Here is a 27554-nt window from a genome sequence, read left to right as displayed (position 1 = left end):
TGCATACTCACTAACTTCAGGCTTGTTACTTCTACTGTTTATCACTGTAGTAGAGATTCCCAGATGGATATATATAAATATGAGAGATGTAGCACTGTTTGGAAAAAAAAATAAAGGTCTATAACTAAACAAAATTGCAAGCCAGTTTTTCAAGGAATCTCACCCAAGCTGCTCTCAGAAATGCATCCATCCTTAGCAGTGCCATTATAATGCATTTCACGTGAATTTGGAAGGCTGAAACTGAAGTTGTACACACTTTAGGAATGTAACTAGGGCAATATTTTCTCGCCACTGAACAATTATATTTTTGAAAGCACCAGTTTGATCAAACCTCTGGCACACTGATAATTATTGTTTAGTGATGACATTTTTGTAGAATATTTATATGCTTTTCCATTAATATTTGATATATTTTTTTTTTCCTTTTTGGCATGACATTTCCCAGATTTTTCTTGGCTATGTCTGAAACAAAATTCTTTGTTATGGGGCTGGATTTATTCAACTGTCTCTTGGACATCCTACACCAAATAAACGTAATTGTACTGGTCCATAGGCCTCCAAAGTCACCACCTCATATCATATTTTACAGCTGCAAATGCAACTTTTACTTTTAGACAAGTCAACTGGGATAACAATATTAGCTATACAGTAGCAAGAAGAATGTATTAAGGTGTTTTTTTTTTTTTTTTTCATGAGCAACATCCTTGAAGCTGACATTTTTGTGACTGAATAGATGACAGCATGAAATTCAATTACAGCAAACAGTCTCAGTCATTACACCTGTCTGCTTCCAGAGGAAAGGATTTGTAAATTGTGCTTTATCCTTCCATTCCCTAAAACCTGTGTCTGTAATTGACACTTGCCAGCAGAGATGACTGGAAACAGAAGGAGAACATAATGTGTCTGAGTAGCCCACCAGGGAAAAGAGTATCCTCATCTTTGGGAGTTTTGTAGTGTTTTGTTTTCCTTAATGAAGAGTAATACTTATGTGTCGAGGATTTACTGCAAGGCTAGTGGCAGATGTTTCAGCTAAAAAAAAAAAAAAAGTTATGAAAGATGAATCACACACAAAAAAAAAAGGCAGGACAAAAGAAAAATCTAATTAACATAGAAATATTTCTTCTGCAAAGGAAAACAAATGCTGCATGAGAACAAAAGCCTCTCTCTGTTATTTGTAAGGCTGGTTTGCTGGCTAGTCTAACACATTTGTAAGAATCAGGTTTGTGCCTGACATGTCAAAACGTATTCACAAAGCAAGAGTTGTGGATACCTTGGGAGACGATGTTGTCACTTGTTACGCAACTCAGCATCAGTTCATCACTGATTGATGCCCAAGTTGCCAGTTCGGGAAGAAATGGGATACAGACATGACAATAATATTTGTACCAAATGTCAGGCAAAAGAAACAGGGGAGTTCATAGAATGGGTCTAGACATAGACTTTGAACAGAAAAAGCAACAACAACAACAACAACAAAACAAAAATAAAAAATTATGTGACAGACACACTGTCGGCCCTGATCTTGCTAATTTTTTTTATTTTTATTTTTATTTTTATTTTTATTTTTATTTTTATTTATTTTTATTTTTATTTTTATTTTTATTTTTATTTTTATTTTTATTTTTATTTTATTTTTATTTTTATTTTTATTTTTATTTTTATTTTTATTTTTATTTTTATTTTTTGCTTTCCTCCAGATTTTGCCATAGTAGATAGTATATAAAACTGATCCTGCTGGCTGGATTGAGGTTGATGAAGGAATTACGAAAAATTAACTATTTGAAATGAATTGGCAAATGAACTTAGTAAATGACTACATATTGGATATTTTAAGCTTAAGTTTTCTTAGAACTTTTCTAGTAATATTAAGGAAGATCAGAATCTATTATTTTTTTCTCATTTTTGACTTTTATTCATTAATTGATTTGCAAAAGTATTCAGATATCTAGTATTTCTGTTGTTCTCCTTAAATCAGCAGGTAATTTAGGAGTTTCTCAACTACAAAAGCAATGGCAAAAAATTCAATGGAGTAATGCAGTCAAGTATTACTTGAGTACATTGCCTGCTACCATATATTCCTGACATCCCCAAGTGCCCAGAGAGCCGCATGTGCCTCGGTTCATGGCTTACAGAACATTGTAAGCACACTGTGTTATATTTATGAGCTGGAAAGTAAAGTGTGTCAGAGAGGAAGTTAAAATGGCTTCTCTGTAGGATATTGTTAGTGTAAAATATCTGATTTATTTGGGTCATTTTTTGAACACTGCAGCTTATAAACACAGTAGGGAATTTCGCTGTCATTGATCCAAAGCAATGGGTACTAATGGCATAATACAGTGATACTCAGTAACCTTTTATCATGGGCTTCTTTGTCATGTGGAGACTTAACTGAGGGCAGAGAAATATACTTTAACAAAAAAGAAAGTCTTATAAATTTCCATTTATCCATTTAATAATGTTCAGCTTAAGAGCTGCCATTCTCTTTTCTGCTGTATGAATGTGTATGAATTATCATGCAAAATAATATGAAAATTATTTTCCATATTAGTGTAAACATGAGGATTAATGTAGGAAAATTTTATCAAGCATTCAAAGGACCAGCTGTGGCTAGTCATGGCTAGAATAGCACTGACATGGTACAATGCAATGAAATGTATATATTATTTTTTCTTTCACATAAATCTTTTGTATATTTATGGGAAATTGAATAAATGAATACGATAAATTAGCAAGGTCTTAAAATTTGCCCAGTTTTGCCCTGCAAACCATTGTCAAGGTTTTGCTTTGGGTGATATCTATATTGCTCCTCAAAAGTGAGCATGACAGGGCATGTCCTGAGGCACATTGCTTCATACCAGCATAAAACCTAGTGTGGTGCCCCATGCTGACCCCAGGCCCTTGACAACAACTGCTGCAATTCCTCAAGGTGTATAATCTCTTCACTTACAGATCTTATCTAGCAGTTTTGGTAATCCTGATGTGTACGTTTCCCCTCAGAACAAACTAGAGCTCAGTGGGAGGCCAAGTTCTACCTTAATTTACACTCCTTCTCTTGGGAGCAAATTAGTAAGCAGAGCACTGTGGAAGGGTGCCATTTGAGTAACAGTGGTATAGGAATGGTAACACAGTACAGGGATTTTTGTATTCTCTTCCTGAACAACCATTTAAGAGCCAACAACAGTATAATTCTTTGCTACTGTTTGCATTATACACACATGTATATACATATATATGGGTTAATTTTGTGTTTGTTGTCTGAAAGAAGCCAGGTGCCAATCTCAGTTAAAAGAGCTGGGCAGTCAAAGCAACCCTTTTGCTTAAAGATTTCTGCCCAGAAAGGAGACAGTGATGACATTTTACAAAGAAATAATTGATTATGTTATAATTATTGGGTTGCTGATATCTCCGATTTTCCATGATTTACTTCTGTTAGCAATGTCCCCTTCAGACCACATACTCAAAGCAACACCACCTGCTACAGAAGGCCATTGCAGGAAACTGTTGTTAACGCTTCATGTAATGTAAAATGTATGTTGATACAGTTTTACAGGAATATAAAAAATGATATCTTTGCTGCTGTGTGAAAAGCTAGTGCTTTTGAATAATTGTTACACATCTCCAGGATATGAAAAGGAAAGAGGCCAAAGGCTAGAATTTTTGTCCTTCGGGAAGTACTGCAAGGGTCCCGTGCAATGAGAGCGAGTGTTACTGTTGATTTTAGCCAGTACAAGACAAAGTTTAGATTGACATAAGCACATGACTGCTATTATAAAATATATATATATATATATATATATATGAAAAAACAGTTAAGGAAGGTTAATAGCCCATTTTCTCATTAGTCTTTCTATAATAAATTATGAAACCAGAGATGCAAAGGAAGATTTGATTGCATTTATTAACATGGGCTCTGGTTCTGCACTGGGAGCATTTACTCTACTCCATTTGGGAAACTTTCTGCAGAATTGAAAACCCTCATTCCTGAGGGTTTTAATAATTTGTTTTATAGACGTGAATTACTAACAACTCGGAAATGCTGTTTCTAGAGAGACTTTTTTAAAAGTATCAGATGAAAAGTCTCCATGCTGCCAGATGAAATTGAGACACATTCATGATGCAGAAGTCGAATAAATCTCAGAAAAGAGAAATAGCTAAGTAGGTTTCTTTTGTTGACAACTTTCTTTCCTTTTTTTTTTTTTTTTTTATGAAACCAGTGTTAGAGTTGATTTTGTGCTAGAAATCAATGCATAATACCTAGCTTCTCCCGTATGTGTAAGTCCAGTTTCACGTTTTCATTTTTCAGTTTATATGTTTTTGTTTTACCATTTTGTACTTTTTTCAATTTTTTTTTTCAGTTAAAAATTGAAAATAATAATAATAATAATAATTTTGCATCTGTCTTTGTATTTTGGAAAGTACACTTCAAATGAAGGGAAATGTTAGGCATAAGAGCCAGAGAATAGTTAAGGACAGAGCTAAGGCATGAGCAATATCATGTTATAATATTTTCACAGAACTCCGGACTAAAAGCAATGCCTTCTAAACAACACTGCAATTTCCTATGCATGCATATTTGGTATTTAATAATATATCATATGCTTGGCTTACCAGTATAAATGCAGCACATCAGTCTACCAGGCACAATATTCTCCGTGGAACAGAATATTTCCTTGGAATATCCTGCTCTTTTTCACACCTCAGTTTTAACTTTTTCTATAACTTGATCTGGAAATGATGACCAGCTTGAAATCTATATAACTTGAAGGCTTTATCAGTAAAGCCCAGCAAAGTCATATTTCTCTGTGGCTGTGATGTTGAAACCTGGTGAAAAATCAATTTTTCCTTTTGCTGAATGGTATAGTTGAAGCATTTTAAAAAGGTGAATGAGTGTGCTGAGAACCTGTCATTCTAGAAGTACTTTCTTATGCAGCATGTGTAGGTACATCTGCCTGTTAGCCCTGAGAGGCTGCATGTGTTTGATGCATTGGATATTGTGTCAGCAGGAAGGAGTAAAGGAGGAGATGAGGTATATCAGAAAGAAAGTTTGTAGCAAATGATGTTTTGAACAGCCTGTATCCCCCAGTGTAATATATTATGGAAATAATGATCCTGACAAGTGATGCTTCTTTGTTACCTGAAAAGATTCAGTAGGGATTATGCATGCTCAAATCACTCTGGACTGGATACTTAGTTGTCTACAAATGCTGTGCCTTCATCATGAACAACTTTGTTATAGTTGCAGTAGCAAAAATTAGATTACTAAAAGAAAAAAAAAATGTGTTTAACTTATTATTTCAGCTAGCAAAGGGAACAAAAAGTGGTATTTTTAATTCTGTTTTTATAGATTTATCTTTTATTCTGATTTAATACCAAATTTTAGTTTGTATTTAGGGTTGAATTGCAAGCTTTAACTCATTTTCAAGCTTGCTCGTAGTTGTTTCAAAACCATAAATTGTTAATTAATTAACATGGGTAGGCAATGAGACGTGGGCTAAAGGCTTAAAATGAGGTATCAGGAAGCAAGAACAAATAAATGCAAATGCAAAACAGTCTGTAAGAAAGGTACAGAGAGTATACAGAGGAAATGATTATACTAGAAAAAAAAAAACGAATAAAATGCTTCTGACCTCTGTGCTTTCATTAAGCACAGAAACACAACCAAAAAGGCAGGATAAAGATAGCATGTACTAGTCTTTAACATCAATAAATTGGCTTATGCAGTTGCTCTAGTTTACAGAGATTTTCTTCCAGTGGCAATAGGCTGGTGTACTTTGCCGGGGAAAGACTCTCTGGCTTCAACCCATTCGACGATTCCCTTCTTCCCCGAACAAATGTCAGGGCTCTAAGTAGGACACAAAATAAGATTAGATAATTTAATGCATTTTAGGAATATCATCCATTATGTGAATTATATACAACCTTATCATTTTCAGAGCTTCAAAGACATATCTAGGCTCTAGGTCAGAATTACTAACATATTCAGTCTGCAGTGTTGGGCTCTCTCTTCCACCTTATGTGGGTTCTTCTACCATTGAAATATGGCAGAATGCTTTCAGCTATGAAAAACAAACAAACAAACAAACAAAAACCTTTTAATCTGATCATGCTTGAAGGAAAAGAATATTAATGAACAGGAAATAAAGCTCATTTATTTAAGACTTTTTGCATGTTAGCTTGCAATGCTGATAAATCATTCAGATTTTCTTTTGCATGGAAATCCCTTCAGAATGGAATATGCCTGTTTGTGTATATTATGTGAGGATGTTAAGTGGGAATCTTGTACAGTATATTTCACTTCCTCTATTAACATCTTCCCCCTTCTCTGTTCCTCCTTCCTACATTGCTGTTCCTTCCCTGCATCTGCAGAGTTCACTAATGCCAGAGGAAGTGAGTTTATTTTGCTTTAATGCTTAAAAAAATGAATGCTATGACCAACAGAATGAAAAAAAATATATAAGCTAAAACAAAAGGCAGTGAGTATTGAGAACAATTTCCAATGACCTATAAAATTGTTTCATTGGAAGTATGAACATGAAAAATTTTGGATATCTAAAAATGTAAAACTAACAGTTTGAAAACATTAATCTGGATGAAATATAACATTATACATGAAACATAATGACCTCTCTGAAATTCAGCCAGGATACTGTGCTGCTCATTTAGACAAAGAAGACAACTAGTTAATCATGGTACAGAAAATTAGACAGAGTAAATTAGTTTGCTGCATTCCACACTCTTAGCTACAAAAAAAAAAAAAAAAAAAAAAAAAGAATATATTACGCTAATTAGAGAGTAAAAATACTCCAAGCTTTTAGAATGAGAATGTAAGAAGAGATAGATCCTGGCTCCGGAATTCTTTATCAACCCTTGGTGTTTGCATAATACAATTTCATGATTTTATCGGTTAGGCAGCCTACATTAAGGGGTCCTCAACTTTGATTATATTGAATAATAGACATAATAGTTTATAATGAAAATTATCATGCATAGCTTCTATCCTTAATTTTCATGGATTCCTGGAGGCTTTAATGAAATGTAAATAAATTGAATTTTAAAACCTATATACATTATAATAGAAAAGGCTAGAAACATTATTAAAATATGAAGTTAACAATCAAATTTTAAGTTTACTAGAGTATTATCATGTTGCTTGTGCTATAAAGATTTTTACTTTATCATTATGGTTTTATCCTTGCTAACAGAAGTATGTGTTCTCATTGTTTTATTTCTGTGTTCTTTAAATTAAGGAAAGTGGGTGTGCTAAAGAATATTAGAATGGGAATTAATGTAATTAGACTTTGAGATGAATGGTGAAAATGAAGGTGAAATTCACCTACTTGTTGCAGCAAAATATCCTTGTTCGGTAAAAGAATTTTATTGGTATGAAATCAATGGGAATAATTTTACTTAACGAAAGCTTTGTCTGCAGTTCTGAAAGAAAGCTGATTTTCTTTTTCCTAAAAAAAATAAATTTTCAGTATGTTTGTTCAAAATAGTAGAGTTATAAATAAATTTATCTCTAATTTTTCTTTACTTTCCTGTCTGTGAATCTGCTCTCAAAATATAGTGAATCTATTTCCTTTCCACATAAACGTCATAAACATCATTTTACTTTTAAATGCCTAAATGCCACGGCTAGGGGGGGAAAGGGGGGGGGAGAATGTGCAATCGGGTCCTCTCTTTATCTTCTGTCTTTTATGTGAGCAGTGTTAACACTCTTGAAAATAATTTAATTATTTCAAATAAATTGAAAAGGAACAAGACCAAGTTCTGCATAGTTCTACTGACACAGCTGTGTTTTTTTTTAAAGAGCTATAATTTTACAGGACTATTTCTGTGCTATGTTCATGTATGCAGCATGTATGTTTGAGGGAAAGTGTAACGTTAGGTTTCCTTTGGAACTACCTACCAGCTGTAAATCCACTGTCTTTCTTTTTTGCTAAACATGAAGTAACCTGATCAGGAAAATTACTTTTTCAGTCACTCATTTTATTACATTAGTTCTTAACCATTTTTAAGCGGGAGACAATGTCTCTATAATGCTTATACATTGCTTTTTAAAAATTTCAGATGGTGTTTGGTTTTGAGTGTTGTTTATTATGAAATTGTGCATATGTGTGTGTGTACGTGTGACTGTGTGCAGTGAGGTGGAGGAATAGAGTGACCCCTTTATTTCATAAGACCTGCTTCTTAAATTGTCTCAGACTTTCACAAAACACCAAGACCAAAGACAGAAACTTCAGCACTAAAGAAAGAATGTCCTGGAAAGGTTTGAACAAATGCAAAAGAGGGGTTTTAGTCTCTTAACAAACTTGTTTTCACCACTAAATGATGATGTAATCAGATAATGCAACAGGTTATTTTTTAAACAGAATTGGTAACGCCATGAAATCAGCCTAAAATGCAATTTTGTTTCTAACTAATTATTTTTCTTTTCATAAGCATTTCTGAAACATATGCAATAAATATTTAAACTCTTAATTTACCAGAGATCAATCTAAAAATCTATCTTGTTATCTTAATCAGAATTCATTTACCTAATTGTTATTCCTGTCCCATCAATCTGGGTTTTGGACTAACTTGAACAATTCCACTTTTTTGCTGTTTGCACTTTAATTTGATTTCCATTCTAAGTTTATGAACAGTAATAGGGTCCTGCTTGAATATTCATTAGCTTTGAATTGTGAGCTATGAAAAGGTGCTTTCTTTTACCTTAATGAAAGTGGCTCAGCATGGGGTGGATCAGTAATGACATTTGATTTTAGGCATCCAACAAATTTGCCTATTATTTATTGATACATCTTGTCCAAACAGCTCCCTCACAAGTTAGTGGAGTAATGAAAGAGAGAGTGCTGCAGAGGAGCGTGGAGCTTTCCTGGCAGGAACCAGAACACCCCAATGGAGTCATTACTGAATATGAAATCAAGTATTATGAGAAAGTAAGTGCTTAGATTATCTGTAATGTACAACAATGTGCTGTTTGCCTTGTGTTGGCTCACTAAATTGTGGAACAGTGTTAAAACCATAGCCATGCTATCAACTGTCCCATTTTTTTTCCATCACAGTGATTTCACTCTCTTTTAATAACTAGTGATTCCCTGCAATTATTATTATTATCATATGTCATATATATTGTAATTAGGTATCCTAAAAGTGAATTATCCACTCAAAATCAGCCTTTTTTTTTTTTTTCACCCACAGTATTCCTATTGTTAAGTTGGACTGTGGAGATTTTACCATGAGATTTGTCATTTTACAGTCACTCCTACATTGTCTTTAAGGCTACTTTCATTTCCTTCTGTGTCACTGTGATTCCAGTCTTGAGATGAGACATCAAATACAACTCTTGACTTCATTTGGTATTATTTTATGAGTTGAGCATCTCAGACTTGATGTCTGAAAACTTCCAGAACACTTCCTACAGTTTTAGCTGATAAGTGTTCCTTATTTGTCCTTTTAAAAAAAAAGTCCCAGGAACATGAGATTTATTTGTCACTCCTTCTCTCAATGCGGTAATGAATTGAGGGCTCCTTTTTAATAGTAGATGAAGTTATCTGTTTCTGTTAGAGTGAAATTGCAATCTTATTGATGTCAATTAGAGTTTTGCCATTCCTTTCAGTGTGTCTAAGGCTTCATTCATGATAACTTTGAAGTACTCCCGAATAAAAAAAAATCTGACAAGCAACCATAAGCTGGATGAAAACGGGGTGAAAGGTTACGGATCTGTAAGCTTGTCATGGGACCCAGACTAAGTGTGGCTCCTCCAGATTCCCTAGGAAATTTAATGCAGCACATAGCATATTGATATTTTTTATAAAGCATAGTGGGAGGGAAAAAAAAAGAAAGAAAGAAAGAAAGAATTAAAATACAAAGAAATGAACAAAGGACCTCTTTTGTGATCACTTGTGAAGACATTTCATCTCTGCAAACAAGGCAATAGTATCTCTATATCAAAAGACCATATCAGCTTACTAGCTAACATACAATTAGATAAATTCAGACCAGATTGGACATAATATTAAGTGTCGCATCTAATTTGCAGTGTTGAATTACACAAATATACATATCAATAGATATTTATATGGATTGGGAAGGGAATAAAATGTTTATTTGTTGATTCTAAGTCCCACTTCAAGTTGTTCACTTTAATAACTCTTATGACAAAACTTAACAGATATGTACAGATAGCTAAACCTTTCTTTTCTGAAAATAATTTTACTAATTTTGGCAAGCAATTTTTCTCCCTCACACAATCACACAAATGAAGTCCTACACTGCAAAAAATGTATATTTATCAAAAGCAAAACTGTTCTCTGCACACACAGAGAAAAAAAAATATATGCCATTTTGCTTTCTTTTATATCCATGATAGTTTCTGTTCTATTAAAAAAAAAAGAAAAAAAGAGTAAATACCATGAAGAAGATAACAGAAAAATGCCGAAGATACTAGACTTTTCATGTATGATAAATGTTAAAATATAACTTTTATTATTTTTTGCCACATATTGTTACTTTAAATAAGCAGCAGAATTTCATGGCCAGATTCCTGTGTTTGCCAAGGCAAGAACTGATGTCAAGTTATTTTTCTAAATGAAGGAAAGCCACTGGTATTCTATTTTTTACAGTAAAATGAACAAAAGAGAATAAAAACCTCATCTCACAATCAGGCACAGATATAAAGAAATAATGAATTTAAACCTTAAATTCAGTGAGATATTTTAAAACAAATACTTAAATGCTTGCTTTCCTTCCAAGGTAGTGCAGATCAGCTTAAAAAGTACTTCATAAGCTTCTTGCTCAGAACAAGAAAAGCAGTTAAGTTTTGTTCCTGTTCCATTATTTATCCCCCCTCACACTCCTTTCTCAAAAACAACCAACCAAACAAACAAACAAAAACAAAAATCCATGCAGATCTGGACTTTCAGCTCCTTTTAGAGCCAAATTAAATCAAATTATTAAATCAAATATTCTGGTAAGTGGCAATTTTTTTTTTCTTCCACCTCTTGTTTCTGGCTAGGGCTGGAATGGAAAATGCCCCAAATCTCCCAAGTAAGCCTGTCCTCTGATATTTCTAGCTAAGGTTATTTTTACCTCTTTGTTGTTATTATTAAATATATATACATATCTTTAAATTCAAGAACTGGAAATTCAAATAAGCCTCATTTATGCATCAAAACCCAAACTCTAAAATTCCATTGTGGCTTACAGTCGTGAACCTATATGACTGCTTACAGTATTTCATTATGCTTGTTTCTCCTCTCTCAAGCATTCCTGTTTTTTCTCACATACCAATGTACATTCTACCATGGTCCTCACTTACAGATGATTTACATTTTCTTGGATAAGATATGAAAAATTGTTGCTAGCTGAGCTGATGGGCTTGCTCAAATTACAGAGTGGGCAAGGCCCAGGAGAAGCCATTACTGAATCTCTTGAAAAGAAATCATATATGTTGTTTTGAACCCTGTGTTTCAGCAAAAGCCGTTGTTGCTTTGTTGACTGCAAAGGGAAAGGTTCTCCATCATTTTTAGCTGGCAAATTGAAATGAGTTACAGATTTATTCTTTCCCTCTGTATCCGTCTCATTAGCACTGTCTCATACAGCTCATGCTTCTCTGATCATGTGGTGCATTCAGATGGTTGGTTAATTCATCTCTTCTGCCCTTCAAATCAGGGTTGCATCTGGCACCAAAAATCAACAGGGCTGCACACACCTATGCTGAAAGATAATCTGGATCAATAAATGTGATGGACAAATAGAGCTTTTTGAATATCGTAAGGATCTATGATACGGCTTTTGTAGCATTTGAAAGTGAGCAATTACTCAGCATCTGTAATCTTACAGCTTCAGATTTGGGGGGTGTCATATTGAGCTTTTCTCCCTGGGTTCTTCTTGATGCCATAGAGTCAAAACCTGAGAAAAGCCAGAGAAAAGACTAAAAAATTTTAGACAGAGACCTCAGAATTTGTGCAAGATCCAGTCATTGGCACTATTATAATTTTTTTAAGTGTTGGAATGTAAGAAGGGAAAGAAAGGTTCTGACCATGAAGTAACAGATTTCCCTGTCCCTAAACTGTTTAAACCCTACATGTCCCCCTGGAAAGTTTTGTTCAAGCTATTTTTTCATCAAAATTACTCCAAATGTAATCAGAGCCAAAGAAGCAATTATTTTATGTCTAGATATTTTATGAGTAACAACATGAGCATCCCATTTGAATTTTATGTTACACTTAAAACCTCCTCATTGCAATGACAGTGTTTTGTAATAAATACTCCACAGAGTATGCTTTATTTTTTATGTTGGGAAAAAAAAAAAAAAAGCATTCAACAAATTGAAATAAACTACCCAGGCCAGCTGTCAGTTGCTGATGTGCAACCATGATCAAATCTGACCTGTAAATGTCATTTAAATCTTTTGTCTTATTGTTTCCAGGATCAAAGGGAGAGAACCTATTCAACAGTAAAAACAAAGTCCACTTCAGCTTCTATTAATAACCTAAAGCCAGGAACAGTGTATGTTTTCCAGATTCGTGCTTTTACTGCTGCTGGTTATGGAAATTATAGCCCTAGACTGGATGTTGCCACACTAGAAGAAGCCACAGGTAAACATTTAGATTTATGGGAAATCTGCATTTTCAGAAGTAATAAGAAAACCAAAAAATTAGCGTCATAGGCAATGTTATTAAAATTAGGAAAAGAATGAAATTCTAAGTGAAGGTGAATTTATGTCATTGTATTTTGAGGGATGAACTTCAATTAGTTGTTTTACCATAGAACTATGAATTGTACTCTTATAATTAGTGGGAAAAAATGTAGCATGTCGGGTTCTTCTCTGATGTCCTCTTCTAACACAAAGAAAAATTTGTTTTTTCTTTTTTTACTTGAACACATACTTCCTTCTCACAAAAGAAGAGGTTAGTGTTGAGCTGAATAACCCTACTAGGTTCTTCAGTAACTGAGGAGAGGAAGGAAGAGCAGATTTCAGCCCATGGTGGCTTCTCCAGGTCATTTTTTTTTCCCTGTGTGATTTCCTACTAAAAACAAACAAAGAAACAAACAAACAAATTTATAGTTTTGTTTACCTATGTGTGTGTCTTGTTTCAGATGTACGTCCATTCTTACTATCTTCTGATTTCCTAGGCCAGACAATTTGGTTTAAGAAAGTCTCAAAGACGCTAGGTTTCTTTAGGGCTCAAAGTTGCAAGCTTTGTAAACTAAAACCAGCCTCCTATAACCCTTATAATGGAAAGTATGAAGCTGAAGCATGAACTTGCTCAGTACAGTGCACCAAAGAATCTGGCTGTGACATTTCAGCAGGGGGATAACATTTTGGGAGTTTGCTTTTTCTTTGATGCTGAAACCAATCACACACCCTTATTTGTCTAAAAATTACAGATACATTTTTCACTACTGATAATGTTCATGCATACTTGGAGAAAATCTTCCAGATTTGGGGTCTTCGGATATAAGCTCTTGAGCCAGTGAGAGCTGTCGGTCATGAGTCAGCTCATGGGAACTCCCTGTATCCCTGGCAGCAAAATTTGGTCATTTGGGTTTGGGTCATTTGCTTCAGGTCAGCCTGCCTGACAACAAGTCAGCCAAGCTTGGAGCTGAGAATACAAAGCCTACAGTTTCAGAAGCCATAGGTACCAGCTCTGCTCTCTGTGCTTTATGCAGCACATCTGAGGCACAGGCACACATAATTGCATCTTATTTAACTGCAGCCAGGTGTCGCCTGAAGAATTTATGGGCATTCTTAAAAAAAAAAAAAAAAAAAAAAAAGTAGTTAGATCTTAGCCTTGTTTCCACACAGAATATAAAAGCTGTCAATAACAAATAACAGCATACAGCTGACAGACATAATTGAAATAGTAATTGTCATAATAACAACAATATAATATTATTACCATTATTATTAGCTGTGTGTTTGATAGCATGATTTTCATCTGTAGAGTTACTCTTTTTTATTTCTTACTTTGTAAAGAGACTGATTTACAAAGGCAGTAAAATTCAACAGAATCCCTGAGATACATCAGCATCCTGAGTTACAGACAGAAGTAATTTCATATTTGGGTGAATTTCTGGAAAACAAATGAAAAAGCTTTAACAATCTTTAACATGTTCCTGCTAATTTTCTAATTTATTGTCCATAGTAATCTAAAATTGTTAGACCAAAATGTTTCCCAAACATTTCATTCATTACATTAGTATTTTTTATACACTGCATGTAAGCATACTGAGACACTAAGATGAGCAAAGACCACTTCTGAGGTAAACAGTCTTGACTGGAGTTTGATTAATTTATGGAAAATCAGGAAATCTTAGAATAAATGTATCACTGGCCCTTTTGCATCGTGTACCCTTTTTCTGACTTGGTGATGAAAATCTACATATAAACTAGTGACATTCTGATCCAGTATGCACAGCAGATATTTTGTCACAAGCTAGCTTTGTGTTCTGACATTCCATGTCCTGTGCATTCACAAAAGAAAATTTCAAATGTAACATATTTTCAATTTTATTGAGAGGAAATTGTAGGATGTAATTCCTATCAATGATAAACAATCCCAATTTTCCACATATAGGTTTTAGAAATAACTAAAAAGTTGATTAAAAGATCAAATCATGCAGGTTAATAAAATTATGTTTGTGTTAGTATTTCATAAGAACTTTAGTGGATCATTTTTCAGTGGATTATTTTTAGGAAATATACCTCAGGTGAGCAGAAAACCTGCTACAGTTGAGTCATTGGCATTATTCCAATGGATTTCTGAATGTGACTTTCAAAACTATCAAAGTATTTCAAGAACATATATAGTTGTAGTGCTCAACTAGCAGTTAGATAGTCCTGTTGCCTACCTGAAATTCACCTGGCATTTCAACTGGTGCTGTTGATTTAGTAGATTTTTGTGTTATGTTCCAGTTTCTGTATTGTGATCAAAACTGCATGGCCACTTCCCAGTATTTGAGGAACTCAGATTATGTATATGTCCATTATGTAATCTGATATGTAAAATATACGTATTTAATACCTGTACTCACACATATTGTATGTGTTGGACAACATACATTTACGTAAAAACTGTAAAATTACAAAGCAAAAATGCTTTATGAAGGTAGGATATTTATATTCCATGCTGTGTTTGTCACAGATCAAACTAACTGAATTTTGCTGTTGTAAACATCATTTATCAGAGACAGAAGTCCTCCTGGAAGAAAATATAAATTCGAAGAATATCACTTAAGCGGTAATTTTACCTTTTTTGATCCACTGAATTATTTCAAAGATATCTTGAATTATTTGTAGCCAGTGGATCTAAAGAGGCTGCTGTGTTTTCTGTAATTCCAAAAGTATGGGAGACATTGTATTCTAGATATCAAGCAGAACAAACCATAAGAATAAATGAAAGCATTCAGTTTAAAAAGGTTGATGGCATTTTCTAATAAGAATTTCAATGGAAAAATAATTGTGCAATTGTTTGTGAAAACTTTTTGTTTTTCAATGAGGACTGGAGGTATACAAACCAGAGTTAAAACTTCCCTCAGGGGACACACAGATTTCAGTGGTGCGCTCATCTGTTTTCCTGAAAGCCAGAAAGCCCTCCTGGACGTTCTCAGTCACAGCAAGACAAGTTGATCGTGATATCTTTCAAAATAGGCCATCTTATTTACAATACTGCAACATCTCCTTCACCTTTGTACTGTCTAAAATCTCTGATGGGGAGTTTGCCACTTGTTACATGTCTTACTGGCAAAGTAGAAGGACTCAGCGCAACCTGGCAGGAATAAAATTTTGCCTTTTGCTTTTGCCATGAATAGCTTTAAATCGAGCAATGTTGAAGTAGCATGCAGATGTAAAATATATTTATAATGTCTGAAATAAACAACTGCTGCAAAATTTTATAGAAGACATAAAGAATAATATTTAAGAACGTGACGTTTGGTCTGCATGAAACCAATTTATTGCTGAAGCTTTCATGTACACTTCATCAGGAATTCTTTTCTGTAGCTCAGGTTACCTGCATGAAAAATTGTTGCTGGAGGAGCTGCACAGCTTTTATAACTAATCTCCTCTTTTAAATGCTCCAGAGTGTTTGTGTATTCCCCATCCCTCCAACCATGTACATAGAAGGTAACCTTGACTCCTATAAACTAAACACTGCCTCATTCCTCTACATAAGAAGATATCACAATGTCAGATTAGGTGTCACCTGTAGCTGGTCCCTGTACTGCGTTCTGAGCCTGAGCAGAGCTTAACTGGAAATAAGGCAGACTTCTCTGTCCTGCTGATGTTTCCCTGCCACTACTACTGTGGCAACACCAATGACTGGCAACCATGCCATAGACTCCCTGAAAGGATCATCTGCACCCCAAAATCTTTCCTCTCAGGATACTCTTGCATCCTTATTTCTGCTCGACCACGTTCCAGAAATTGGTAATTGCACATAAGCCAAGTAACAGCCTGATTTCACCACACAGATGGGAGAAGCAGCACAGAGACACTACATGAACAGAGGATTCTCACCAGACCAATCCTATAACCAGACCTTTTTTCCTTATTTATTTATTTATTTATGTGTTTATTTATTTATTTTTAAGATGTAAAAGTACATCATGAACTTCATCCCACCTATCTTACCGGTTGGGCAGTGTACTGTGCCCCCAGCGTTTCCAGAGCCCAAATAACATCCTCAGCTTGCCTCCAGACTGTACCAGTGTCCAAAATCTGTGAGGCAGTTATGCAGAGCAACCCACTCACATATGTCAACCTCTATGCATTCAACTTGGCTGCTAGATTAGGTGACAAGCTTGGAAAAGTATTATTCCAAACTCTGTTAGATGGATACAGCTTCACACACTGGCCATTGGGACAAAATGCCGCCTTGTCTTGACTCCCAAGTGAGGTTTGCACTGAAGTTCTAAGAAGGAATGGAAAAAATTTTAGGAAATTTTACATTAACTTCAATATTCCTATGTTTGAGGCTGTCTAGTTTGATGGGCAGACAGTTTTTCAGGAACTGGGTTGTATTACTTATGTCCCTTGCACTTATACCCCATTACTTATGCCCTTATGTCACAAGGTAGTGACCACTGATTTCCTAAAGGTTGCCCAAATGGGATATGTGCAGGCCTATAGCAATACCCCACTGTCCTGGGTATCTCAGAAAGTTATAGTTACTCAAAAAAAAAGCATTTGTCCTTTTCAGTTAAAGCCCAATATGAATAACGAGATCTTCCTCACCTGCATTAGGAAGAATATATAAAATTTATAAAGTTTCTTTGGGAAATAAAATTGGGGGGGGGGGGGGCAGGAATTTCACCTCAATGCAGAGGTGCTGTGTTATGCTGTGAAGCATAACAAAGGGGTTTTTATTTCGGGGGTGGGGGAAGTAAGTAATACAGTTCAGTGACAAAATAAATCATGTTGATTGGTTTACTTCTGCCAAGACACAGCAAAGAAAAGATTGGCTGGTTTGTTTCTATGGGAACCTATGAAATCTGCACCCAGAAGATTCTGTGGGATTCAGAAAATCCTCATCTTTAGGTAGCACCACGGGGACTTAACCAGTTAACCGTATTAACATATCATCTACAGTTTAGTTAATCAGCTGTCAGTATCTTTTTTTTTTTTTTTTTTTTTTGTGACTCACACTTCCATAGTCCCTTTCTCAGCATCGCTGCCTGATGTTTCTTCCTTTATTCTCAGTATCTTGGGCCAGATCCTCAGTTACAAATCACTATAGCTCCATAGAGTTCAGTAGAGTTGTGTTCATTTAATACAGCTGAGTATATGACCACCTTCATTAGCTGAGTGGCAAGCAATGTATATAACAAACTTTGAGGGGTCTCAGGCTAAGTATTTACATCCTCAGTTTAAATTAATGTGACATGCATACATTTGCATATATTAATAACATTGGCATAAATGAATAAAAAGAGCGATAGCGTGTGGATATTTTGGCATGTAAATCCTCTGAAGCATAGAGAATTCCATTTTGTGTATGTGGAAGCACCTTTTCATTGCTAACAGAAACAAATTTTAAGTGATAATATCAATTTAAAATGATTAATAGCAGTAAGAGAGATAAATACGCTAAGAAGTCTGTGTTAATAGTTAATGTTTCACCTTAAAAATTCTTCTTATACTTAAGATACTATTTCATACTACCATTAAAGTCATACCAACCATTTTTAGTAGTGTGGCTAGGAGCAGAGCTCTTCAGGGATCATTCTCCTACTGTACCCCTTTACAGAGATGTCCTCCTCCCTTTTAGGAAGGGATCAACCACTGAACAAAGCAGAAGACATTACACCAGAAGGCAGTTAAATTGGCTGGTGCTGGCTTTCAGTACATGGTTGTATCACTTTGACCAAGTTACTTCTGGCACAGGTCCTTTTTTATTCCCTGTAGATGATCATTAACTCATCCGGCATTTGAGTGAATTTCTGATAGAGGCCTTCCTTTAGATTGAATTCATCAAATTAATAATTGTAGGCAACTGAAAAAATAAACTAACAGTCTGCAATTCATGAGGGTTGATTTAATTTTATTGCAAGTCCTTTGTAGGGAATAATATTAAGCTAATCTCTGTTTTTTTCTCTGTTTACAGCCACGGCTGTTTCCAGTGAACAGAATCCTGTTATTATCATAGCTGTGGTTGCTGTAGCAGGAACCATCATTCTGGTCTTCATGGTGTTTGGATTCATCATTGGGCGAAGGTATTGTGCCTTACATAAGCATAAGTACATCTGACCCCGCTTTTGTGAGTTCTTAAGGCATATTCTAATCTGGAATGGAAATTTGCAAAACTTAAATGGAACTCATGTTTTTTAAGGACAATTTTCATTCAAATCCCATTATCAATTATACAGTTTTTCTGCTTACTTTAGCAAGACACACTTAAATCAAGATGTTCTTTCAGTCCTATGTAAATGTGCTGTAAAAGGAACCCTCAGCAAGCTCTTCACCAGTACTCCTCAAAGTTCCTCTTTCTGTTTAGTTTCTCTCATGTGGAGAAGCATGACACTTTATCTGATCAGCCTTTAAATGACTTTACATTCGAGAAAAAGAGACACAGCAGTAAGTTTAAGAATACCCTCATGTAAAATAGTGTTCTACTTTCAAGTTCTTTAATCCCCTGTTTTATCCATAGAAGCTTTTCACAGGAACAAGGTTCTTTAGGACCTGTCCCAACTGGTATTTGATACAAAAGCCTTTTGATTACAACTGCTCATGATTTATTTAAACCTCTGCTGTCAAGAGAATTATAGCTCAAACTTTCAAAGGGCCTACAGGAGCTAGGTGCTCATAGGCTGAAAATCCCAGCCTGAAAAACCGATGTTGTCAGGACTTTATATGTGAGGAAGTAAATCATTATTTACCAGTAAAACTGACGTCTTTCTTTTCAGGCATTGTGGCTATAGCAAAGCTGATCAAGAAGGGGATGAAGAGCTTTACTTTCATTGTAAGTGTTTTGCTTTTTTCCCCTTTTCAAAAATCCCCAACTGTAGTACTGTAGACAATACTAAAATAACACGCCATGAAATACAAGGTTGCACAAAATTTAAAAATTCTGTGTAAATAGCAAGCGGGAAGTTAAACATTGTAAAAATGTGACCTACACAAAAAGAATGCAGATTAAGGTCAACATTGTCACAATTTTATTTCTATGCGTGTATACGATATACCATTGTTTTCATTCCACCTTTTTTTTTATTATTATTGGTTCCTTTGAATACATGTTTCACACCATCCCAATGATCCCTCTGAGATGCAGTATTTGGAGGTCTTTGGCTAAGTGACTGTACGATCTTTACCCCAGGCAAACTTCAGATTAAGAAAGCAACAGTCACTGTATCACCCTAACAATGAAGTTGGTCTGCTCAAAAGCTGTTTTCTGCTACTGAGAATACAATAGCATCAATATTATAAATAAACAAATAAATAAATCCTTAAAAATATTTAATATGAAAAGAAAGATCAGCTATTTCACTGCTTTTCTCTGTTCTAGAATCACTTGCCTAGTGAAAAATAGCACCCAAAAACTCTCTTTGTAAAATCCTAGGTATCGCTTGAATTTTTAGAACCCTGGAAAAATTTAATAAAATATGTCTTTCTTGGGTTAATGACGATAGAAAATTTAAGGAGAGAGGACGGCTTATGCAATAAAAGAGAAAGAATAGTTTCAGTTGTATCTGAAAATTATTTTTAAAACTTTGGTTTTTTTAGCCCTTTCTTATTTTAGTTGTATTATCATTTTGACATGAGAAATTAAAAATGTTTGAAATTGTTCTAAATCAGTCATTAACTCAGGAAGTATGATGAAACTAAGTTGCAAAATGATTTTGCTCATCCAAAATTGCAAAACCACATAATAGAACTAACTACAACTTCTGATAATAAAAAAATAAAATAAAAAATAAGAAGCCCAGATTTCCAGTTTTCTCCCATATCTGGTAACTCTCATATTGGTAAAAGGTGCCATGTAGTCATGCTATGCTGTATGCAGCCTTTGTTGTTCACCAATAATTGCAGCTGTAGTTTAAATCCATTCGATATTTTTTTTTTATGAAAGCAATATGGTTTATCTTATTTTTGATTTATTAAAATCAGGAGCTATTATCAGAAGATGGAGAATGAAGAAGCACATGGAGAATGAAGTAGCCACTAGTCACAAATTTATAGCATCTTCTTAGTGTGTGACTCTTTAAAGAAGTAGCTCTAGCCCAGAAGTCCAGTGGAAATCAGACCAAGGTTTCTGTTTCACCTTTCTGCCCTAGCAAAATCAGACCAGCTGGAATTTGTTCATGTTCCATGAGTTTGGATGTGATGCTACCTAAATTTTTTAATTTAAATGCAGTGAGTATTAAACCAAGTAGTGACATCGTTGCAGCTTTTGTCGATCAGTTTATAATCTGTACAAGAAGGGTGGAAAATAGTAATGGGATGAGAATTATTTATCATGCACTTTGCAGTGCAGCTGATTTTAAAGAAATCATTGAAAATCTGATGTAACTTAAATGTTGCTGTTCTGGGAGTGATGGTTTAGAAATTTGCCTCTCACAGACGCATTATAAGCTTTTCACATCCTCAGAAGAGCTACTGCTTTCACTTTCTAAGTCTCCATTATGTCCTTGAAGGAAAATATCAACTATGTCTTCTTGTATTTGAGTAGATAAACAAAGGGAATATGCTAGCTAAACAATGTCTTTCCTCATCTCCATTATCTGTGATGTTTTTTCTGAAAGTGTAAACAAATTAATATGAAAGCTGCTACTTAACATTTAATAGTTGATCCAGAAATAGTGAAAAATGGTTCACTCAATGGTTTCTCTCATTTTACTTCTAAGAAATTTGGTTTTCCAGAAAGTCAATCCGGACAGTTAGCATATGCAGTCTTTTTAAAATTGTAGCACCAAATGTAAGTCACTTTTTTCCCAGGCTAGTTTTTCATCATCTGTTGATTGAAGGCTTAGTATTTAATTTTGTTTGATAACCATATACAGAATAAGATGGAATACAGGGCTGTGGTCACCAGCTTGGTCACAGAGACATGAACAACAGCGTGGTGTCTTTCTGCTCCAGGACCTCTAAGCAACCTTCTTACCTGTAGAGATGCTAGATTGGATTTTCAAAAACTTAACTTACAACAAACACTTAACACCAAAATTTACAAGTAACTATTTTTAAAGCAGCTTTTAAGGCACTGCATTTAATATAATATCATATATTTCATTTTTATACCCCTCAGCTCTCTGTGGCCCAAATGCTACATTTAAAGATACAAAAACAGTGGAGGGGTTTACTCAAGCAATTCAGATTTACATTTTGCATCCTCCTACCATTTTTTTGTAACAATGTCTTCAAATCTATGCCAACACTATTTCACATTGGTATGCCGAGATAGCCTTGGCCTGTCAAAATGTTTTATGACAGCTCGAATAAAGAACCATCAGAGGCCGATTTGAGATTTCCAAGGTTACCTCCAATCCAGTCCTCTTATCACAAACACAACGAGGATGGCTCATTCTCCATCTCACTGCCTGAAAGCACTATTATAGGAGGGTAGCCTACTGATTTCTTCTCCTTTGGTCTTTTTTGGTTTTAATGAATAAACATTTCTAATTTGAAAAATACGTAGCATTATCAACACAATTGGAAGCACATTTATTTAAATACATAATATAGCAAGCAGTAACATCTGGGCAAAATCTTGAATAATTTTTCTCTGTGTAAATTCATTAGATTTTTCTAATAATTTCTCTAACCTTTTCCTTCTTATAAGTTTTTCGTTTGTTTTTGTCAGTAATGCAATCTGAAACATAAAAACAAGTGACTACTAAGCCATTTTTAAAACATTTTCAAATTCAAAATATCTTATGTTCAATTAAGAGATTACAAAGCAACCATAAACTATGTTTTGTATTGACTTCTGATCCAATTCGTGTATATCAGTGCATCAAACAGAAACATTATTGCTTTTTGATACTGGGTTTTAATTGACTGATTTAATTAAAACTCAGGTCTGTAATCCTTGAGAGCTAAATTAACTACATAAACATTTTTTGGTTAATAGATTTTCAGGGTTGCTCTACTTTCATCAGAAATTTCTGCTTTTGAAAGAAGAGCAAATAATTTTCCTGAATCAGCAGCAAACTAAGGGGAAAAAAAAATACATGCTGGCCAGAGCGCTTTGCTGCCTGAGTTATACAAAGAGCTATACTGGAAAATGAGGGAACAAAACCCAAGGTGCTGCAATTTATTCAGTTAGGTGCTTGAGAAAGGAAATAATTGTTCCACGGCATCCTTTTTTTTCCCTTCCTGTGCCTTTGCTTGTTGACTACAAGTGTTTTTCATGTTTGTATTGTAGTGCAAGACATATACCTAAGGATATAAATTCTAAACACTGTGAAAAGTTTAGCTTGGCTATTGCCACAGTCTGGAAATATATTCAGTAGTTTAAGCAAATTAAAGTAGGTAGCGGAACCTTTCAAATCCCTCTAGAAGATGGGGATAATGTAAAGAAATGCTGTTTACTCAACCTGGGAAAGGAGAATAAGCTGTTCTTACACAGAAAAGAAAGTTTCACCTCCTTTATAGCCTCCCCCCATCTCACTTTACTTTTCCTCCCACCCGGCCCTTGCATTTTATTCCATTGAACATTATTTAATATATATTACTTCTTTAACTTAAAGGAATAGGTGCAAATGTTAATGTTAGTCATTTTTAGAGACGGGATTGCGTACTTGTGTCAGCATGCTTGCAGATGACACAAAACTAAAGTTGCCTCTCAGAGCGGCTCTGACTCAGGCGGTGTTGGAGGCAGGTTCACTCTTCCAAGGAGCACTCTGCATAATGAAATTCCTGGGCTGACTGCACAATAAGTGCCTTTGCTTCATCACAGTCATGCTTTCTTACATCATTACAGTTAAATTTCCAGGCACCAAAACCTACATTGACCCTGAAACCTACGAGGACCCAAATAGAGCTGTCCATCAATTCGCCAAGGAGCTAGATGCCTCTTGTATTAAAATTGAGCGTGTGATTGGTGCAGGTAAGGCTGCCGTGGCTTCCTTATTCAACTGTTCCATTTAGCCAGGATCGAAACTCATACATCATAATGACAGGCAAATAATTATACCTTGACTATAGAAGAACTTTTTGCATTTACCAGAGTGGTTAAGAGCAATGAAGCTGCACTCACTTTTAAAATATAAAAATAAACAGGAAAAACACACACACACAGACTCACACACACACACACACGCACGCACACACACTTACAAGAAGTAAATGAAGAATTTTGTTTGACATTGAAAAGTTGCAGGTTTCTAATTTATATATCTACTGTAAAAAATGTAATTTTTTTTTTTTGTGGGGGAAGTAATTTTGCTTCCTATTCTTTACTGTCAGAGTAAAAGGGTTAGGCACGAGTGCAAATTCTGCTCACTTTCCTTTTGCAAGAAGGTTTTTTGGCCTCTGATTTTTTTTCATCTGAATAAGGAAAAGTGTCTGCAGCTCAAAATCTTACATACAGACTGGGAAGGTCTTGTTTCTGTATAACAAAATCTTCCTTAAGGCTGTTTTTTCTTCTGCCATTTTCCTTTTTGATATTTTATGAATACAAAAATTTATTGTTTAACTCCTCATGACTGATTGTAATTGCACATTGCTTTTCTTCCTCTTGAACTGTCTACCACCTACTTAAGCTGTGGTGTTCATGCTCTAAAAAGGCAGTTTCATTTGTTTGCATTAATAAGATACATGACATTTTTATTGCACTACTCCATGTAGTGAAATTAAGTTTCTGTGGGTAAGAAAAATATCAAATACTTTGGATTCCTGGAGGAAATGTTCTTTTGCTTTCCTGTTGTTTTATAAAAGTACTACTAAAATACTTTTAAATCACCCTGTAGTTTGGCATGCACTGTAAATTACATAGTATTATTTTAAAAGAGAAGAAGAAAGATCTCTAAAATAAACTGTTTTAACTGTAAAAAATCCTTACACTTAGAAATCACAATGCCTTTTTAAAGTAACCTCACTCATGTTGAATCATGTCTTAATCAAGGAGTAGTACCATTGTAATTAACAACATTGCTTGAGAAAATTATTTTCAGATGAGTAAGAGCATAAGAATCCAGCCCCTGCTAACTAGTAATTTTGTAATGCTAGAATGGCAGCATCTCTTCTAATAAATATACAATATACAAGATTTAAAATCTAGATTAGCATAGAAAAATTATTGAGTTTTATCTTTTGCTTTGAGTTAAAAAACTATCATCATAGCAACAGTTCAGAGCATGAAGATGTATTCAGTTGGACTTTGCTGATGCCTTCTGGGCAAAATGCTGAAAACGCTTTGGTTGCAAAGAGGATGCAATTTAAGGCACAAGTATTTTCAGTGTTATGGCAGAGGAAATAATAATAATTTGGTTGGCTGTAGATTAATTTATTCTTGATTTTAATGAGTATAACTGATAACAAAAATCTAACTTTTGTCAGTAGTCATTCCTGAAGAAAGCTTCTTAGAAGTACTATGGTAAAAGAGTATTTTAGTTCTCTTTTTAACCTGTTGATGTAGACAGAGGCAGGAGTGAAATAAAATGCAGTCCAAGTTCAACAGAATGTTAAAGAGTAAAAGAAGCATCTGAAACTCATACATCAAAGAAGAATACAGAATTTCTACTGCTGACCAGAAAAACCACCAGAAAAGCCACTTAGCAGTCTCCATGTGCACTAGTAATGCTGGCCACATCAGCTATTCTGTAGTGCCATGTCTCTCTGAGACAAATAGGGTGCAAGTATGCTTGGGCTCAATTTGCATGAGGGATATGTGCTTTCCTTGCCAAGATTTTCATTACCACCCTGCTGTGGCCACCTGTCAGATACAGATTATGGTATCCACTATGTTGAGTCCTTGTTCATACCACAGATCCTTTGTTTTAGTCTCTTCCTTGTTGACATGCTGAGCTCATGGCTGTTGGCTGTGCAGTGTTCCCACTCTTGTTGTCATATTTTCTGGTTCCTTTTTGGGCACTATTTCAGCTAAATATACTTTGTTGGGAATAAAAGTAGTTCTTTGGCTATCATCCTGGCCTGAAATGAATGATATACACATTCAAGTTTCTGGTTTGCCTGAGTATGAGTGATTTGCTTTTGGAAATCAGTCAAAATCATATCCCAGAGAGCTGGAAAGGAGTTAAGCCTCAGTGTCTTCCGTGCCAAGTATCCTAATTACCTGGCTCTGAAATATCACATACATATACTCACATACTGTTTTCAGCGTGTGGGGAAAAAAAAAAAAAAAAGAAAAAAAGAAAAAAAAGCAGTTTTGGAAGGTATAGCAAGAGAAAATTGTTATACTAATTGTTATACTTTAGTTAGTTGTTGTGGCTAGTAGTCAGTTGTTGTGACTAGGGGCTGTGATTAAGGTGAGTGGTGCATTCATTAATAGTCATCCTCATTGCTCATGAAGTGCAGGAAGGAGGTTAAGGCAACAAGCTAAAGGCATGAGCAGTCCAAGAGCTGATCATCACCTATGTCTCTCATGATATTCATAACTATGACTTGGATGTTCATACCATAATTCCAGTGCTCAAGGATAGCTGAGGGTAATGTTCAGACAAGAATAATGCCCTCTGTCTGTCTGATTAGTTTAGGTACAACACTGTTAACAGAGGTATGTGGAGTTGATTGGAGCTAACCTTAACTTAAATTCTGTCGAACAGAGCAAGAGGAATTCAATTATATAGAGAGTAATCTCCTGTGAGATTTGTAAAACTGGCTGTGCTGAGTGGAGATTTGCCCAAAGATTAGGAAATACTGTGGTCCAGCCAAAGTTCTACCCTTCTGGGCTGGAGGGACTGTGAAGCTGAGGCCTACTGTTATTGTCTTCTCTGAGATCTGCTGTTGGGGGTGGCAGGAAAACAGTAGCATTGGACAGTGACAGTGTTTTAAACAAGATTTCTCAAAATTCATAAATTATGACAATTCAAAATCCATTTACCTCCTTAGGTACTTCCCAGGCACCCCTGTCTCTCTGCTGCCTTACCAGTGTGTATCTGCACTTAAATCCTAATCCCACCAGTTTTCTCAGGACCTCAGCCTACATCTCAAAGGGATTCTATAATCAAACAGTCTGCACTGGTGTTTCCTAATTCAATCATTGTTTTTTTCAGCATTCATCCTAAAACATGTCTTAGTAGGTGTGTCTGCATACTTGTGTGTGCCCAATAGCTTAATTTTAAGACATTCTGCAGGTATGCAGGAGATAAATTTTAGACTTGATTGGATTTGGAGGAGGGACTTGGCTCTCTCTCTACCATATTCCAGATAAATTTGCAATGTACCAGACTATTAAATATTCCGCGAAGAGTCTTTACTTTTTTTTAAAGAGATGTTCCCCTCTATTCAGCATAAAATATGTTACCACCCTATTCTCCTATATGTCCCAAGAAAACTTTTTTCCTGGCTACAGAATGGGGGTTCTCTTTTTCTCCTTGCTGAAACTGCTGTGACACAAGGGGCAGTCCTTCAGTCTTCCACAATCTCAAAAATAGTGTGATAGATGTATTGCCATTCAGTTCCACATCTCATATATTTCAATGCTCTTTCTTGTCCAATGCAGTCCAATTACTTCTATCCCAAATTGTGGTTGTTGAGTTGCTGAGGCCTTTTCTTTTTTTTTTTTTTTTATTAATTCTTACTGGCTGTTTGGCCATTTTATTCACATGCTTCTTCAAGTTCCAATTATCTGATAATTTAGAAACCTTTTACAGATTCCAGCATTTGCTTGTGTTTGTTTAATGTAACAAAATTATTATGTCACACCTTTCATTTCATAATCTGCAAAGTAAATTATCCTTCTTGAATGTAATAATGAAGTGCTTCATTTAACACTATAACAATGTTAAATTAAAAGCAGCTTTGAAAGATGTGCCTTTTGAAAGAAACAAAGAAAAAAAACACATTGGATATAAAGATAGCAAGGAAACCATTTGAAACAGAATGACATTTTCACTTAGAAATAGTATTAGTATTTCTGTAACAG

General features: G+C 35.0%; 1 protein-coding gene across 9 annotated transcripts in view; it reads left to right on the top strand.

Annotated features, from left to right (window-relative positions):
• The window catches only part of EPHA7 (EPH receptor A7), a 166507-nt gene that overhangs the window by 112076 nt on the left and 26877 nt on the right, over window positions 1-27554 (top strand). For 4 of the 9 annotated variants that reach the window (XM_083828316.1, XM_083828309.1, XM_083828317.1 and 1 more), the window contains 5 exons: window positions 8815-8939; window positions 12434-12602; window positions 18612-18720; window positions 19411-19466; window positions 23430-23555. In XM_083828316.1, coding sequence (XP_083684442.1) covers window positions 8815-8939; window positions 12434-12602; window positions 18612-18720; window positions 19411-19466; window positions 23430-23555 — 585 coding nt within the window. Of the gene's footprint in view, window positions 1-8814; window positions 8940-12433; window positions 12603-18611; window positions 18721-19410; window positions 19467-23429; window positions 23556-27554 lie in introns of those variants that run through there. The other 5 variants (XM_083828313.1, XM_083828315.1, XM_083828319.1 and 2 more) reach the window with 4 other exon arrangements.

The sequence above is a fragment of the Anser anser genome (genome assembly GCF_964211835.1).
Source record: "Anser anser genome assembly, chromosome: 3".
Taxonomy (NCBI): domain Eukaryota; kingdom Metazoa; phylum Chordata; class Aves; order Anseriformes; family Anatidae; genus Anser; species Anser anser.
This window is presented reverse-complemented; position numbering and strand designations above follow the sequence as displayed.